Raw genomic sequence first — 18,100 nt, 5'->3', positions numbered from 1 at the left:
GTTATGTTGCTAAGAAAATTAAAAAATAAGATTAGAAATTTTTAAGAGATGTATCTCTGAAAGACTAATCTCTTTATTTTATCCCCTTAGCATTTTTCTGTTTTTCATATACACACACACATGACCTTGTTATCAAGAAAGACTAAGATTAGATATAACAAATGCAGTAAAATTACAACAGCCCTGCTCGCTTCATTAATAATACATTATAATATAAAAAGAAGAGGTACATAAAACAAGTCACCTGAAGGAACACATATGACTTTTGATACTGAAGAATGCACATCCAAATCTGATGATGATGATAGATCAGTAAATAATTTCTTTAAATTTGTCACACATGAAGTTCTTATCAAGGTAATATTATAAAAATTAATGAAAGAAAAGCACAGCAACTGTGTTAGCTATGATGGTTAAAATGAAAAGCCATCAATAATGTATCTTAAATCTCATGCTTGTATTGCTATAGAATCAAAAATTTGTATTGATTTTACATCATTAGTCAGTGTGAAAAAGCAAAAGATATCTTTATTCTTTATTTCCTTTAAACATTGTACAGGACATTATTATGATGGATGTAGCATAACAACAACTTATAACAATACTTCAGGTCCCATGCTGCCCTTAGAACTAGTTCCTCCATTAATGTTAACTCTCAATCTCATAAACATGATTATGTCCTATTACCAATATTGTCACCTCCACAGTAACAACTTTCTGAAAAGAACTGCAGAGTTAAGGTCAATATTAGACTACAGATCCTGACAAACATTCTGTAGATATTCCACTTCTATGACCAAGTTTAAACAGAAAATAAAACAACTGGATTGTATCAAAGAAAATAATAGATAGCAGTCAAATGAGAATGCTATAATCACATGACAAAACCTCAATTTTTCTCATGTACCATGCCGTTATGGTCACAACATTTCGGTCTCTTTATTCCATATACTATTTGTAATCAAAATAAATTTTGCAATAATGGGCACCTTGATATTCTGGATTAAAGGCAATGTCTTTAGTCTCATTCTCTATATGGGCATTTGATAAAGCACGTATAACTGTACAGTATGCTGCTAAATTCCAAACATCCCAGAAGGATGACCAATATTCAAACACTTGTGATGTTTATTGGATAAGCTCCAAAACCATATACTGTAATAAACATTTTTACAGATTCAAAGTGCATTCTTATTACTCTAGGAAATTCTCATTACAAACACTAAAGGATACAAGTGCTAACAAATTCCACATTGTGTTCTTAGAGCACAGTTCAAGTTTGCTCATTTCTGTGCAAATACTTTGTGTAAACACAAGTCTTTCATATACACAAAATCATATTTTATGAAGTATTTTTAATAAACTAAAATAAAGATCTGTCCATGAATACATTGAGTATTTGTTTTGAATCCATGAATATACTGAGTATTTGTTTTGAATAAGTCTGTGTAAAAAGTGATTTTAATGTGAAGTTTAAAAATATTTTTCTGATCTCAAAAATCTCTTTTTTTTTTATAAACCCTAAAACATTCTCAACACATTTTATTTTTTTCCCTTCAGTGAAACTTTATATTTGATCTGTTATTTTCTGTACCATATATCAAACAGGACTGGTCAATTTGACCAACCTCATAATCAAAAAAAAATAATTGAAATAAATCTAAATTACCCTTTTTTACTGGAAATTGCAACAGGACACTATATTAGTTTATTCTAAGTAGCATTAAGCTTGTAACAGTATACATCTAGTTATAATTAAATTTCATTGTTTTAGTGCCCCTTTGAGTGCCATTTGAATCAGATCTAACTACTGTCCTCATCATTATAGGCTGTAAATCACTCAGGTCACATGTGAGTTATGTTATGTTATTCATTTTACTTAATCTAATCTTAACTAGCCTAAAAATTTATCCTTAATTTTACATTTTAGTTACTTTTATCTTAATAAATGAAAAACAAACATGAAAAACAAGAAATAAAGTACTTACTTAAATATTTTTTTCCTTGCTGTCAATTGCCAATGAAACTTAATCCTATTTTTTTATACTAATGATAGTAATGCACTAAAAATTTTTATTTAATTAAATAATGCATAAAAGAATATAGGCTAATAACACAAAACAGACAATTTCCTTTAACTATCAAAACTTTTCTGCTTTCTAACTATGGGACTACAGCTGTTACAAATTCATGAAGCTAGCCATTGTGATTCCCATGGGAACTGAAGTTGTATTATAAGTAAGAGTGATGTTTACAGTTACGACAGAAAGTGTTTGTACCCCTGCATCGTGAATAGTTTTTACCTCATAACTTCAAAACTATCACGAATAAGATAATACAAGTATAGTATATTATAAATATTATCCTAACACACATCTACATAAATTTTATGTAAATTAAATGACAAATAAACTGTTTATAAACAAATAACCAACAATAGGAGGAGCAAAAAGTGTTCGTACATTTCAGAACGTGTGAAAAAACTGATATTCCCGTAAACATTTTGTTTAGTTTGATGAATAAACTACATTATACCATTCAAGAACTAGACACTGGGTTCATAATTACTGGAATTTAGAAAGCAAAAAATTTACTTCCGGCAATTTACCGCCGTCTCCATCATTATCTGCTTGGTCATCATGGCGAACAGGAAACAACTGTCCAGTGATTTAAAAAACCCTATTATTGTACAATACAAGTCTCGTGTGTCTCTTTCCAATATTGCTACACAACTTAATGTGCCGAAATCTACAGTTCAAAGCATAATTGCCAAGTTTAAGCTTACAGGATCAACTCCCAACCTCCCTCGTTCCGGACAACCCACCGAAATTCTAGGGAGAACCAAGAGGAAGGTTCTCAGAGAAGTTAGTAGGAACCCTCGTTTAACACGTAATGACATACAGAAACTGGTAAGGAAAACTGCGATTGAAGTAAGCACCTCTACAGTTACGAACATGTTATGTTATGCTCTTTTGGGTTCAAAGCATGTCGTCCTCATAGAACTCCATATTTAAAGCCTGTTCATTTAGAAGCACGATTGAGTTATGCAAGAAAGCATTTAGATAAACCCTTTACCTATTAGAAGAGTATTCTTTGGTCAGACAAGACTAAAATCGAGCTTTTCAGTCACAATGATGTTCGCTATATTTTATGTAAAAAGGAGGAATGAAATCTTTCAAAGAACACCGTCCCTACAGTTAAACACAGAGGTGGCTCAATCATGTTAAGGAGTTCCTTCAGTTCTTCTGGTGTAAGCAGCCTTTGCCTCGTCAATGGAATCATGAAAAAAGAAGAGTACGCTGATATATTAGGCACTCATATCAAGAATGATGCTCGGAACTTGCAGCTTGGACGCCCTTGGATCTTCCAGCACGACAATGATCCTAAGTACACATCGAAATATGTGCAATCCTGGTTGCAGAGGAATCACATAAGCATTCTGGAGTGGCCTTCGCAGTCACCTAATTTCAACCCAATTGAAAACATTTGGCATGAGTTGAAGACCAGGGTTCATCAGCGTCATTCAAAAAACTTGCAAGAGTTGGAAGCCTTCTGTAAAGAAGAATGTAAAAAAATACCAGTCGAGTACTGTCAAACGATCATAGAGGGCTATGAGGAGAGATTGCACCAAGTAATTCACCTGAAAGGCTACACAACTGACCATTAAAGTATATGCATGAACACTTTCTGCCCTCCTATGTTTGGTTATTTGTTTATAAACAGTTTATTTGTCGTTCAATTTGCATAAAAATTTATGTAGATGTGTGTTAGTATAATATACTATACTTTCATTATCCTAATCATGATACTTTTTAAGTTATGAGGAAAAACTACTCACGACGCAGGGGTACGAACACTTTCTGTCGTAACTGTATCTATTCAAAACACAATGTAACATAGTATGTCAGTTGATGAGCAACAACTTTTTCTTTCTATTGGTTACAAGTAACATATTATTAAACTTAAGAGAACACAACTGACAAATTCTAAAAAAAAGGATGTTACAGGTGCCTGTGGAAGGAGGGGGTCTGATTTTCTATTCGATAGCTCTGTAACTGAACAGAATTGAAGGCTATAAAAATTATGGTTTGTCTGAGCAATAATAATATTATAGTGAATAATTTACATTTACTTTTGTACCTTTTTGAAAAGGTAGTAATTAAACTAGAGAAAATGTGTCATGTGTGTGATGCTAGAATAAATTCATAATTTTTTTTAGACATTGCCTTGTACATAGAACTTGTACGCTATTAAAATATGAATTATTATCTAAGGTTTATTACTGTACTAATTGGTATAACACAAAGTAGTTTTATAAAAGTTGGAATATATGACACTAAATATTTGTGTCATGTACAATACAAAAAGGTCATTTGATAATATTTCAAAAATAAACCTTTTTTAGATGAGCAATGAGTTAAAACAGGTTGAATCATATGATGTTGTCAAATATACCCAATTACAGAACATAAAACACAGAAAACATACTAGTTCACTGAAAATTAAACCACTGAGTTTTTGAGGTTTACTATGTATACATATATACGTTTAATAAATTCACCACTTTATTGAGAGGAAGGAAAACAAATCCTCAGTTTTCTGGATTCCTATTTCTTATACCCTTTCTTTTTCTTTTCCTTAGGATATTTTTCTGCCTTTCTCTGTTTTTTTTACCTTGCAATAATTGTGCCCATTCTCCTGTATTTTTTCTTTCAATTCTAAATTTTCATTGTTTCAGCCAATGATCCCAGTAAAGCCTTGTAACAATAAAATGACTGAACAATTATCCATAACACTTTCAGTGCTCATTACTCTCGCTGTTGAATCTTTATCAGCTAGATTTTTAATGATGTATTAAATGTTCTGAAACTGTAAAAAGGTTTGCTTGTTAAAAGAACAAGGTAAAGAATGCATATTCCTTTGTATTCTTTAAAAAAAAGAAATCTGTAAACAATATAATCCATACTGGTTTGGAATTTTTCATGACAGATAGTGGTTGATATATATAAAATTTTAGTATTTTTGTCCTTGCCTTCAATATTTACGATACAGTTGTCATTCTCATTTTCTTGACCAGAAGGTAAAAGGTGTGGTGCAGCAGACAAAGATGATGGCTCTTGTTCAACTTCATGCAATTCCTGACTTCTGGGAACAGTCTGTAATTCTGGACTCCAGACACGAGTGAAGAAATCATAAGCTTCATCTACAGATGGAATGTTTGGAGTACTTGCCTAAAAACAAATAATAATGATTTAGAATACTTTTATTTACATTAAACCACAAACCAGTAGTAATGTTATGGACATAAACATAATTTAACTGGATAACAAAATTCATTGACATACCTGTACAAAGAAACATTCTAAACTCAACTGCATTATTAGAAACTTAAAGTTCAAACAGATTTCTAATCTGCAAAAAATTTACTTCATGTTAAAAATATGAGGATAACATCACCTCATTCTGATTCAACTGTGGTTACACAGTATTTATACACAAATATTTATATTTTTAAAACACAGTAAACCTTTCAGTGAATCAAGTTTGTTATTTTAGCCACACATACCACAGAAGATGGTGTAAATCTTTAATTAAAATACATGTAATTTGTGTAGTTGTTATAAATGCAGAGTCAAACAAATTAATTTTTTGGAAGATTACAAAAGCAAACTGACAATGTTACAAATAAATTCTAGCAAGAACATACTTGTTGCATGACCTGATTACTTATAGAACTCCACTGCTTTTGACGTTCTGTCTTCTGGTGCAAAGCTGTTTTGATTAAGTCCTCTTCTCTCTCCCTCTGTAAATAAACATATTTATTTAAACAAAGAAATGTAACAAAACTCAGTTGATAAATCGCATTTAAAAAGCATGGTTATCATTCATATTTTAAAATTTAATAATCAAGTGACAAAAGAAATACAGCCATGCAGTTTCCAACATCTTATAACCCAACTCAAACAGCTTTAACTGACATGTTGGTAGACTTCTAGATGTATGCCATTGGTAGTTCTCAGCATGATTAACCAATATTCAATTTCAATTCACATTTGCTGCAACATATTCACAGTTACAATGGTGATAGCAAGCATTATACTGGTATTTAGCTCCATGATGTTTGTTGAAGGTGTGCAACACATCATGTCCTTAACACTCTCCCAAAGAAAGAAGTTTAGTGAAATTATGTCTGGCAAATAGAGGTCACAAGATTAACCTACCTTGTAAGCCCAACATCACATTCAGTCTTTTCTTGCACAGGTGCCATTTTACAGGGTAATACTACTCAATAAGAGCAAAAAAAAAGACATTAATAAGAACTGTTCAAGTTGGGTTACAAGGTGTTGAAAACTGCATGGTTATATTTCTTTAGTTATTTAACTATTAAATTTTAAAATTGGTAAGATAATTTTGGACCACCCTGTATATATGCACAGATAATTTAAAAAAAGGATAACAAGATTACAAAAGAAAAATGTTTGTATGTCATTACATAATCTTAATTTAATCGTGTTTCAAGCACTAAATAACATTACGTTCTATATTACGATCTATTTAAATAAAATATCATTAGCATTGTTCAAAATTCTAAAGTATTAGACAAGACATTCATGAAGTTACAACACTTATATTATGAAAAAAAACAGACATTATGAAACAAAGTCAAAACAGAAACACTTGCAATAATTAACTTTCTTGTTCAGTTACAAACTACTAAAATATCTTAATATTATATAGATTGAATGAAAAGTAATAGAATATTCCAAAATATTCGTATTTAACTGAAAAACTTTTTAACCTTCAAATTACCTAATTGTTTTTATAATCACTCACTACTGATAGAGTTTACATATTAATGTAATTGAAAGATGGCTCATTGGGGTTTTAAAAACTTTAATTAGAATAAAGTACAGAACAATGTTTTGATCTTCTTAGATCATCTTCAGGCTAACAAAGACAGTCTGAAACTGACTGTCACTGGGCATGTCTTGGGGATGAGAGTATAAACAGGTATAGAAGTATCCGTTTGAAAAAATTCCCATGGCTGTTCAACAAACCTCAGTGCTCTATCATGCTGGATGTCAAAGAATGGAGGCATCCACTAGAAAAACATCCCTCTATCATGCTGGATGTACATAATGCATCATAACCGAAAACGTTTTACCAACAGTGCATTGCAGCCCTTTGATTAAAAACAAATGCAATGCAATTTTCAATTTTGACATGGAATGATAAAATTCAGTTGTGAACCACCAAGTAAGGATTCATATTCATGTATGCTCTGATAAAGAGAACTGGAATAATTATATATATTATAGTTATTTATCACTATTTTTAGGAAAGTTAACTGTTTAGTTGTTGAAATGTTAATGCATTTGTAAAGCCCATGGGCTCCACACGAATCCTCTATATGTAATTTTATTAATTATGACTTCAAGCATACAAGTAGAAACAAGTAATCTATTAAATTTAGTAAAATTATTGTTTAAGTAGAATAATTTTCAAAGAATCAACAGGTAAACAAATATTTTTTTATATTAAGCAAAAACAGACTTACTCTTTATCTTATAAAATATTCATAAAAATAAAAGGGAATTAGGAAATGGGTTGTCAGCTGTGTATGTGCAGAAGTAACAAAGAAACAGTTCTACTTAGATATACTGATGTCATAAAAACAAACAAGTAGACAGGCAAACAATAGCACTCCAAAAAATATGATTAAAGACATAAATTTTGTTATACAAATATAAAAATAGAGGCAAACTTATGAATTCAAGTAATTCTATCTTTCCACCACAAAACCTTCATTTGGCTACAGAAAAATACCTCATCTTCTTCAAGAACAGAAGATGAAAATCTCTGCTTCTGAAGACAATGACGAAACGTACTTGCAGTTCTAGTATCCAATTTCATTTTCCTTTCTCCCTTTTCCTGGAAAAAAAAGAATTGAATTAAAATGCAAAACAATAAAATATTGATATATTAAACTTGATAATGTACATTAGACATATTACAAACTTATTTCTGTGTTGTAGCCCTAGAATTATCAAGGAGATTCATATGGACCCCACTAACATTATCAACACATTTTTATAAACTATTTACAAAATAAACTTTATTAAGTACAAAATCCCTAATAATATATAAGTCATACAATAAAATTAAATACAAAATACTATAAATGGTATAAATAATTCCACTAATTACTTTTGTAGTTCCTTATATATCTTTAAAATTTATGCTTTTACCCAATTGTTTTGGCTAACTCTTTATACTAAATGTTGCAATACGCAAAAACATGAAATTACTCAATAGTATGCAAAATATGGACCCTACTAGTGTAAAAATACCAAAATAAGTCACTGACCTTAAGATTAAAGGTGTTACTTAAAAACTGAAGTTATATTCATATCAATTTCTTATACAGATAAGAGCACAAAAAACTTCAAAACAAAACACCAATCTGCTGGTATGTTTCAGATGAAAAAATCATCCTAACATATAACAAGAATGGTTTTTCATACACAGAAAAAATAAACAACACATTTATTTTGATGTATTTCAATTTTACATCCTTATATTATAATACCAAATTTTACAACCCTTACTACTACTAAGTTAGTTCACAGTTAAAGATGTGACAGAAAAACAGCTAAATACCAGTCACCAAAGATTCTTTTTAAAGAAATAATTAGACCTTTTTAATTCATTGTTACTATAAAGTAAAATTCACATTCACTTGAACAAAAAAAGGAGGCATATTTAGTTACTAATTTCAACAAATATAAAGGAAATGTATTTGATCTAAAAAATCCAGTACTTCACACTGTTTTTAGGTTTCAGTTTCTTTTAATTAATGCCACATCTAAATAAGGTGTTTTAATATTAAGATTTCATACAATATAGTGATGCTGAACTAGCAGGGACTGAAAAAGTAACACCTATTCCTTATGAAAATTACATCAAAATGTAAAAACGTGAAGACCTTACTCTGGTCTGTTGCAAACGAGACCTGAGACGTTCTCGAACACTGGCAGCAGCAACATTTTCCTGAGAAGGAATTATATTTGCTTCATCTTGGATACTTCCTACAAAATTAAAATTGACTGTGAGAGAATATTAAATAGCTGCTATTTTCTATGTATAACACTGGGTAAACAATTGTTCAAAGGCTTCAGGGCATACAGTTACGACAGAGAGTGTTCGTACCCCTGCGTCGTGAGTAGTTTTTTCCTCATAACTTAAAAAGTATCATGATTAGGATAATGAAAGTATAGTATATTATACTAACACACATCTACATAACTTTTATGCAAATTGAACGACAAATAAACTGTTTATAAACAAATAACCAAACATAGGAGGGGCAGAAAGTGTTCATGAATATACTTTAATGGTCAGTTGTGTAGCCTTTCAGGTGAATTACTTGGTGCAATCTCTCCTCATAGCCCTCTATGATTGTTTGACAGTACTCGACTGGTATTTTTTTACATTCTTCTTTACAGAAGGCTTCCAACTCTTGCAAGTTTTTTGAATGACGCTGATGAACCCTAGTCTTCAACTCATGCCAAACGTTTTCAATTGGGTTAAGATTAGGTGACTGCAAAGGCCACTCCAGAATGCTTATGTGGTTCCTCTGCAACCAGGATTGCACATATTTCGATGTGTACTTAGGGTCATTGTCATGCTGCAAGATCCAAGGGTGCCCAAGCCGCAAGTTCCAAGCATCATTCTTGATATGAGTGCCAATATATCAGCGTACTCTTCTTTTTTCATGATTCCATTGATGAGGCAAAGGCTGCTTACACCAAAAGAACTGAAGGAACTCCTTAACATGATTGAGCCACCTCTGTGTTTAACTGTAGGGGCGGTGTTCTTTGAAAGATTTCGTTCCCCCTTTTTACATAAAATATAGCGAACATCATTGTGACTGAAAAGCTCGATTTTAGTCTTGTCTGACCAAAGAATACTCTTTCAATAGGTAAAGGATTTATCTACACGCTTTTTTGCATACCTCAATCGTGCTTCTAAATAAACAGGCTTTAAATATGGAGTTCTACGAAAACGGCATGCTTTGAACCCAGAAGAGCGTAGCGTAACATGTTCGTAACAGTAGAGGTGCTTACTTCAATCCCAGTTTTCCTTACCAGTTTCTGTATGTCATTACGTGTTAAACGAGGGTTCCTACTAACTTCTCTGAGAACCTTCCTCTTGGTTCTCTCTGGAATTTCGGTGGGGTGTCCGGAACGAGGGAGGTTAGCAGTTGATCCTGTAAGCTTAAACTTGGCAATTATGATTTGAACTGTAGATTTCGGCACATTAAGTTGTGTAACAATACCGGAAAGAGACACACAAGACTTGTATTTTACAATAATTGGGTTTTTTAAATCGCCAGACAGTTGTTTCCTGTTCACCATGATGACCAAGCAGATAATGATGGAGACGGCGCTAAATTGTCGGAAGTAAATTTTTTGCTGGCTAAATTCCAGTAATTACGAACCCAGTGTCTAGTTCTGAAATGGTATAATGTAGTTTATTCATCAAACTAAACAAAATTTTTATGGCAATATCAGTTTTTTCACACGTTCTGAAATGTACAAACACCTTCTGCTCCTCCTATTTTTGGTTATTTGTTTATAAATAGTTTATTTGTTGTTTAATTTATATAAAAATTTATGTAGATGTGTGTTGGTATAATATTTATAATATATTATACTTTCATTATCCTAATCATGATAGTTTTTAAGTTATGAGGAAAAAACTACTCAGGATGCAGGGGTGTGATCACTTTCTGTCAAAACTGTAGATTCCAACCTTCCAGAAATATAAGGAACTGTGGTGGACAGCAGAAACAGCAGTGGTTGGGTGGATGGGGGTGATGTGCATACATGTATGTAGGTCAGCTGAGTTACTGAACTGTTCGTAACATATACACTTAACCACCAAACTGTTTACTACCTGTTGATTTTTTACAGTGGTTACCACCCTTTTTTATGCCATGCACCCGAAAAAATTTTAATATGTTCTCGAACCCCTCACAGTAATTATTTATTTAAAAATAAAGGTGAAGGTGGCCAAAACAAATTTTTATATATATTTTTATATATAAACAAAAATGAAACACTTGGAAAAGAAAAAATATAACAACAAACTAAAAGTTGCATAAACTGAAATGTTATCTCGCACCCCCTGAAATGCTATCTCGCACCCCTGGTTGGGAACCACTGATTTATAGGGATGGTGGGAGATATATACCTTGATTTACATTATGTAAACAAAAAAGCTTTGTATTAACTAATGTTTGAAATATCTATTGTATAATTCATATATACACAGATTAATTAATGAAACAGTGCTTTCTATTGAGATCTTTGGATTGCTAGAACTCTATAAGCTAAGTCTATTGTGTTTTAAAATAGTTTCTCTACTAATGAATAGTATAATACAGATAAAGATATTGTGTTTATTTTATTCTTTTTAGATATGCTAAATTAATATAAAATACAATAAATTTTACGTAGTTTAAAAAAACAATGAATACAACAAGATAAAGCTTAATAAATGTTTTTTGCCAAAAAGCATTGGTTATTGATAACCATGATTCTTTGTATAAAATTGCATATAATCATTCAGACTTCTAGCATATAACACTATCTGGCAATGGTTGTCGTTATTTCATTATTTGAATTTTTAATGCTTTGTTTTTTTAGAAGGAAAATAAAATTTTGTTTTTTGGAAATATTCATCTTTCAGCTAATTTTGACAAACAATGTGCATGTATGCCTGAAATTTCTGCAGCTTTGGTGTGAAATCAGTTAGTATAAAATAATATGCAGGTTGACTTTTGTTATGAATGAGTTTCTAAAATATTTAGCTCCCTTATTTTTTGCTTTAGGAAAAAAATTCCTAAAGCTAAATTTTAAATAAATAAACATCTTAGTAACTTATATAGATTATAATCTCCAATTCTTTTTAAAACAAAAACACAAATTTGAACTTGAAATGACTAATTTCACCTTTAGTCCTCTCTGCCTTGTTTACAACTTCTTGTGCTTCTGTGCTATCACCACCATTTTCCTCTGCCTCTATCCTCTGACGTACTTTTTCCAACTGGGATCCAATTTCTTCTGTTGCATCACTGAAGGCTTTCTTCACCTGCAAATGACAGACATTATCAGAAACTATTACACTGAAAAACAAAAGATTAAAGTAAGTTCAAATTGAATTTGCATGTTCTGCAAAATGTGATTCAAAAAGTTATAATTTTTCTTTACTGAAAATGTACTTACTTCCCCTCACATTCAGTGCTGCCTTCTACACCCATTCTAAACATTCAAAAGCACACAAAAAGTGGAGGCCCTCACAGTGGAAGATCCTACATGGAAGATCACACCACATCTGTACCAAGTATACTCTATATCCAGTGTGGAAAGAGGTGTTGTAAACATGGACAGAAAAAGAAAGAAGCAAATCTAAAAGGGAGAGAACAATGTTTAGATATGGATCCAAACCACTTGATATTGCAATCTCAATCCCTTGAGAGACAGTTATGTGGGTGAGAGTAAAAGGATGTATTCCAGGGTATAGAGTGGCTAATGTGCGATGGACCAGAAATGTCGAGTCAACTGCATTCAACTCTCAGCCATGGGGAACCAACACCCATGTGATGGTGGAATGAAGACTAAACTATCAGTAAGTCAACTATAATCCAAAACCCAGCCACAATGAACTGACATCCATGTGAGAGTTGCGATCCAAGACCTAGCCAGTAAGAACCAACATCTATAAAGGGACTATAATCCAAAACCCAACCATCAGGCAGTGGTAAGAAAGAGAATCACAGACTGACGGGATATATCACAAACAGAGCACATGTAAGCAAACTGATAATAAATTAGTAATCCAGGAACCCAACATTCAGATAACTAGAATAATCAAGATGTCCCTATATTGTGCAATATCCACTCAAAACCAATCAGACATAAACCACTCCCAACTCAGTATCTCTGTACACATAAATCCTTGAGGGAGCAGCACAAAAGAAAGAACCACAACAACCTGCTCCACAGTGACCCACAACACATTAACAGTGAACATGGGGCCAATTCAGTGAGGGAACAAAGACAAATAATAACACATGTGTAAGAACTTATGCAGACTGGCCCTGCTCTGAATCCAAAACCCAATGTCTGGGAACCGACATACATGTGGGAGTAAAAAGAGAGATCCCATCCCAGTCAATAGGGTGAAATGCAATTTTGAAGGCTCAGAACAAAGCTATAACATCCCCTCAGACAGACCTGTTTAGTAATGAAGTGTAAGATTGGTGACCATCTTGTCATTTACAGAAGCCACAATGGGGAGAAAATGCAGTGGTAAATACAAATAAAATTATTATAAAGGCCTGTGATAGTTGATACTGAAGATAAATTAAATACATTAATTGACTATTTAAATGTTTATCCATAAAGTCGCATTTAACTGTAAAATATGTTATCAAAGAATAGTCACTTCAAAGAAAACTGTTGTATTTGTCTTCAAATATTATCAATATCAACTTTAATTATTTTTTTCTATATTCTGTAAATAAGCAAACAGTTGATACAGTGACAACTGATTGAATGATAGGCATCAGTTAACAAGGTAAAACCACCTTCACATACTTGCCAATTATTTTATGTATTGTTATGGATTCATAACAATCTGAATAAAAACATTTACATAATTTTTCACGATCTTCATCTTAAATTATTTTAACAGTTCAAAGATAATAAATAACAGCAGAAAAAAATCACATCTTTTTGTCTCTTTTGACGTTTTGCCTGAAGATCTTCAAGAGTGGTCTTTGAGGAACCTTTCATATGTTCATTGGTTACCTAAAAATTAAAAAAAGGTACAAGTTTTAAGCACTATATGCCTCACACTTGAATTAAAGAGAATAGCTGCTTTGCATGTGACAAAGGCTAAAACTTTATATCAGAGCATAAAAATATAATCTCTTTAAAAGCACAAAGAAACACAAAATCAAGATCCAAAGGAAGATACATAGCAAGAATTTAAACAAATGGGACTAATAAAACTGACACTTCCAAAAGTATCAATTATATCTGATCTAGATATACTGGAATGAATAAAATAGCTCCATTGAAGCAAAATATACAATAACTAAAACTGGAAAAAATGCTTTGTGGAATAGATCTCATTTACTTAGAATTATCTTCTAACATTAACCAAGAACATAAACAGCCAAATAACATATATATATATACACACTCATATACTGAAATATGTGTTTGGCATAACAGTAAAGAAAGCAATGACTACAACTGAGAAAAAATGACATTTAGGGCAGCTGCAAACAAAAGAGGGAATATTACATCACAGTATGATTGATACTATGTTTAACTTAGATAATTAAAGAGCTACAGTACTGAAACATTGAATACAGTATACTGTAGACTTGAGAGTTGTCATAAACAAGTTACTATTTACCTCCACTATCCTTTCTGAAATATCTTGAATCACAGCACTTTGTTCTTCCTGAAATGCATCATAAAGACAAATTAGCAAAAATAGTGTTTAATATTTCAGTATTTGATTATTACATAACTAATGCACATGTATTACTATCATAAACAGCTAAGATTCACATGAAGCTCTCAACCCCATTACCTGTTTGATTCTATACTTCTAATTATTGAATGTCTTGTAATGTCAGTCAAGGTATGGCCAATTATCCAATAAAAACTCATTAGATTACCTGAACCTAACAAAAATAAAATAAGGCACAAAAAACAGCAAGTTACTCTACTATCACAGCTAAGATTTGTAACAACATCTTAAATTTTAGCTTCATTACAAAATTCCAATCACCTGTAAATATTAGTATGATTATATTCTGAGTGGGGAAATCTAATAGTTATACAAGTATTCTCTATAGAAACATTTACTAGCTCCTGCCTTTGTAAAATCCTAAGTTATACTTCACTATCTCATATCATTTATATAGAACACTTGATACAAAACTGTTTCAAAAGTGTTTTATTGTTATACAGCATGCTTCAATTTTGAACAATTTTTCTCATTACTTCAAGATTGTATATCTGAAGAAAAACAAACCAGAATATTGTACAATATAAGCTTATACCTTGCAATAAAATAAAAAACATCAGTCAGAAATGAAAAGTAATCATGAACATGTGATTAAAAAATTAACTATTTTTAACTAATTGATAGTTTACCTGACATTAATCAATGTAACTGCTGCTCATGGAGTTATTTAATTAATTATGATACACAATGAATTCCTGATGCTTCTACTTTGTTTTATACAGCAAAAACATAAAAAATTCTGATGAAGAATGAACACTACATATCAAGCCAATACACCAAGCGAAGATGCTGGTCGAACAATGCATTAGCATCCTATTCAAAACTGAATCACTACACTTAATGAGGACATGAAATCAAATCAGTTTACAGATTAGAGAAGCAATGAGTAGTTGATATACCTATTACCTTATAGCTTTCTTAGTGGTATATTGTTTATTAAATAATATACAATTTACTTCCTTTACTTAAGAGAATAAGTTATCAATGTAATATATCTAGAAATATCAAGTATAATAAAGTAAACAAGGATTTAAATTGCATGTTTCCTCCCTTCAACAACTACAGCTGCTATTCCAAGATACTTAAAATTGAATAATATGCTAGTGAATGGTCTGTATGTATAGTGCAACAAAAACAAGTTGATATAAAAATGTAATTGTTGGAGAAAGGTCAGTTTAAGATCTGGAAGCCCAGATAAGACTTTTATTCAACAAAAATGTTTTCCAAATGAGCATTACAAACTACTTATATGAATTATAATTATTTTAAATGTAAATATTTTTTGACAGGTTTATGTGTGAAAAATAAAGCTGGTCAATTGGACTCATTAGTCAATGTAATTAATTAACTACAAGCAACATTTACTTTGATTAGTTTCATATAAACTAATCAAATATTCAAAATTTGTTTCCAATTATTAATTATTTCAATTGTTTTAAAAATTGATTAATCAAAATTAAAATATAACTCACTGTCATGAAAATAATAAACTAGTAAAAAATTAGGGTTTCTGATTATTATTATTTCACATTATTCCAAATATACAATTAATTAAAATATTGCCACAAAACTTGCTTGCTTAGTCTTTGTTATAACAAAGATATTAACTATCACTAAATTTGAAATGCACATTAGAAGGAAAGTAACTGACTCCTTCCAGCCACTATTAACCTTCTGTTTCCTTTTTAAACGGCTAAGAAGAAGAAATATAACCGATTGGCAGCACCTACAACCACCATGTTAACTGCTATATCAATGAAAGGCAACCAGCTAATCATCTACTACTGAATGTCTTCCTTTTTTTATTTACTTGTAGGTAATAGTATGAAGATCACTACAGATTAATGGCAATCACTTTAATCAGTCAGCAAATACACATGTTGGCCAGGTATACTTTTGCTACTCTGTCTGGTTGTTTATAATGTAAACAAGTGACCTGGATGGGTTAAATTTTCTTCTGGAACTTTTATTATTCTTATATTTCTTTGTTACTATTATAAGGAAAAACTTCAGGTGGCATTTAAAGACTTTATGATAACATGGCCAAATGAATGGTGTCAAAATTAAGCATATGCAAAAATTGTAATACTTGTAAAAGCTGAAACTATGGGCTTTGGTTTACAAATCCAAAGTGAAATTCCTTAAAGAAAAAACCAAAAATGTATTCATCTTTCATATAAAAGCACAAATAGTTTACCTCAGCCCATGAAGTGTGAGTCTTGTTGTCTGACTTTGCAGCTATTCCATCCAAACCATCATACTGACTTTCCTCACTCACAAGCAACTGATGTGCTCGTCTCTCTCGAATCTTTTCCCTTAGCTTTCTAATATCAAAAGAGTTTATATAACATAAATCCCTGTTTACACAGATTGCAGTTTTAGTTACATATTAAATGTTTTATACTTGGACAATCATCTATCATAAAACTACAGTTTACAAAGTACTTAACTGCTTATTTTCCCTGTGAGTGTCAAGGTTGGTTAGTGGTTAGTATTTTAAATGATAATATACAGAAAGTAAAATAATAAAAAAAATATGCTCAAGATCTTCTGTATATTATTATTAGCTATTCTAACTAAAGATATAATTATGCAGAGCACGAAAAGTATTGATTTACTACTTACAGGATGTTTTGTAATTTATTTCAATAACACAAATTACTTTAATTTCATGATATGTATGATGTTCTATAGAAACACAGGAACAGCTACAAATTGAAATCAGAAAATGTAGGTCGGAAATCCGTTTGTAGAAAACAAAAATATTTAGAGAAAATACAAAAATGTCTCAAAGTAAACTTCAAGTTAATCACAAGAAAATTTGAAAACAAAATTTCAGGTTATACAAGGAAACACTTACGCTACAGGGTAATGACATTACTATACGTGCTTATAACTATAAATTAGAATTGTAGAAAATAAAGTTAAATTTTAAGTTACTTACTCTACCGTATCCATCCTGAGCTGAACTTTTTGTTTGGTTGGAAAAGTTTGAAAAAATGTTGATATCCACTTTCAGTTGTATATATGGAACATGATGGTGAAATGTTTTTAATATCAAAAACATGAATAATATCCTCGTAAGTTCTTGCAAGTTGATTTAGGCTTAGGTAGTACATCACACCCACTGAACGCTGCCATTTGTAAACTTCCGCTCTATACTGTACTTCATAATATATATAATTCATATATTATTATGAGTCCGGCGTTTCTTACGTACTACAGAATCAGAAAGCTGTTATTCAATCCTTCAACGAAAGCTAATATTTGTTATTTATTTCAATAATGTTGAGGCTATTATTCTTGTGCCCATTAAAAGTATATTTCTAATAGCACAAAAAGCAATGTATAATATCATATTGTATTTATTATATATAATTATAGCTACATTTAATTACACCTAAGGCAATTAACAATACGGTTATTGCTCACTAAAATGCACATCCTATTTTTGTATGCTATGTTTTGATGATATTTCATGTTTGAT

The 18,100-nt window shown here is 31.2% G+C and overlaps 1 protein-coding gene across 3 annotated transcripts in view; it reads right to left on the bottom strand.

The window, feature by feature from the left end:
- LOC143229353 (coiled-coil and C2 domain-containing protein 2A-like) overlaps positions 1-17,859 on the bottom strand; it is a 100,740-nt gene extending 82,881 nt beyond the window's left edge. The window contains exons 1-9 of one of the 3 annotated variants that reach the window (XR_013015832.1): positions 17,558-17,859; positions 16,811-16,937; positions 14,494-14,541; positions 13,797-13,877; positions 12,018-12,156; positions 8,992-9,089; positions 7,828-7,932; positions 5,708-5,803; positions 5,033-5,231 (exon numbers count right to left, since the gene is read on the bottom strand). Coding sequence is in view for 2 of the 3 variants with exons in the window: in XM_076461568.1 (XP_076317683.1) it covers positions 5,033-5,231; positions 5,708-5,803; positions 7,828-7,932; positions 8,992-9,089; positions 12,018-12,156; positions 13,797-13,877; positions 14,494-14,541; positions 16,811-16,937; positions 17,558-17,571 (907 nt within the window). In the remaining variant the exon portion in view is untranslated. The remainder of the gene's footprint in view (positions 1-5,032; positions 5,232-5,707; positions 5,804-7,827; positions 7,933-8,991; positions 9,090-12,017; positions 12,157-13,796; positions 13,878-14,493; positions 14,542-16,810; positions 16,938-17,557) is intronic. The other 2 variants (XM_076461568.1, XM_076461567.1) reach the window with 2 other exon arrangements.
- Between the last annotated feature and the right edge of the window lie 241 nt (positions 17,860-18,100).

The sequence above is a fragment of the Tachypleus tridentatus genome, chromosome 10 (genome assembly GCF_004210375.1).
Source record: "Tachypleus tridentatus isolate NWPU-2018 chromosome 10, ASM421037v1, whole genome shotgun sequence".
Taxonomy (NCBI): Eukaryota; Metazoa; Arthropoda; class Merostomata; order Xiphosura; family Limulidae; genus Tachypleus; species Tachypleus tridentatus.
This window is presented reverse-complemented; position numbering and strand designations above follow the sequence as displayed.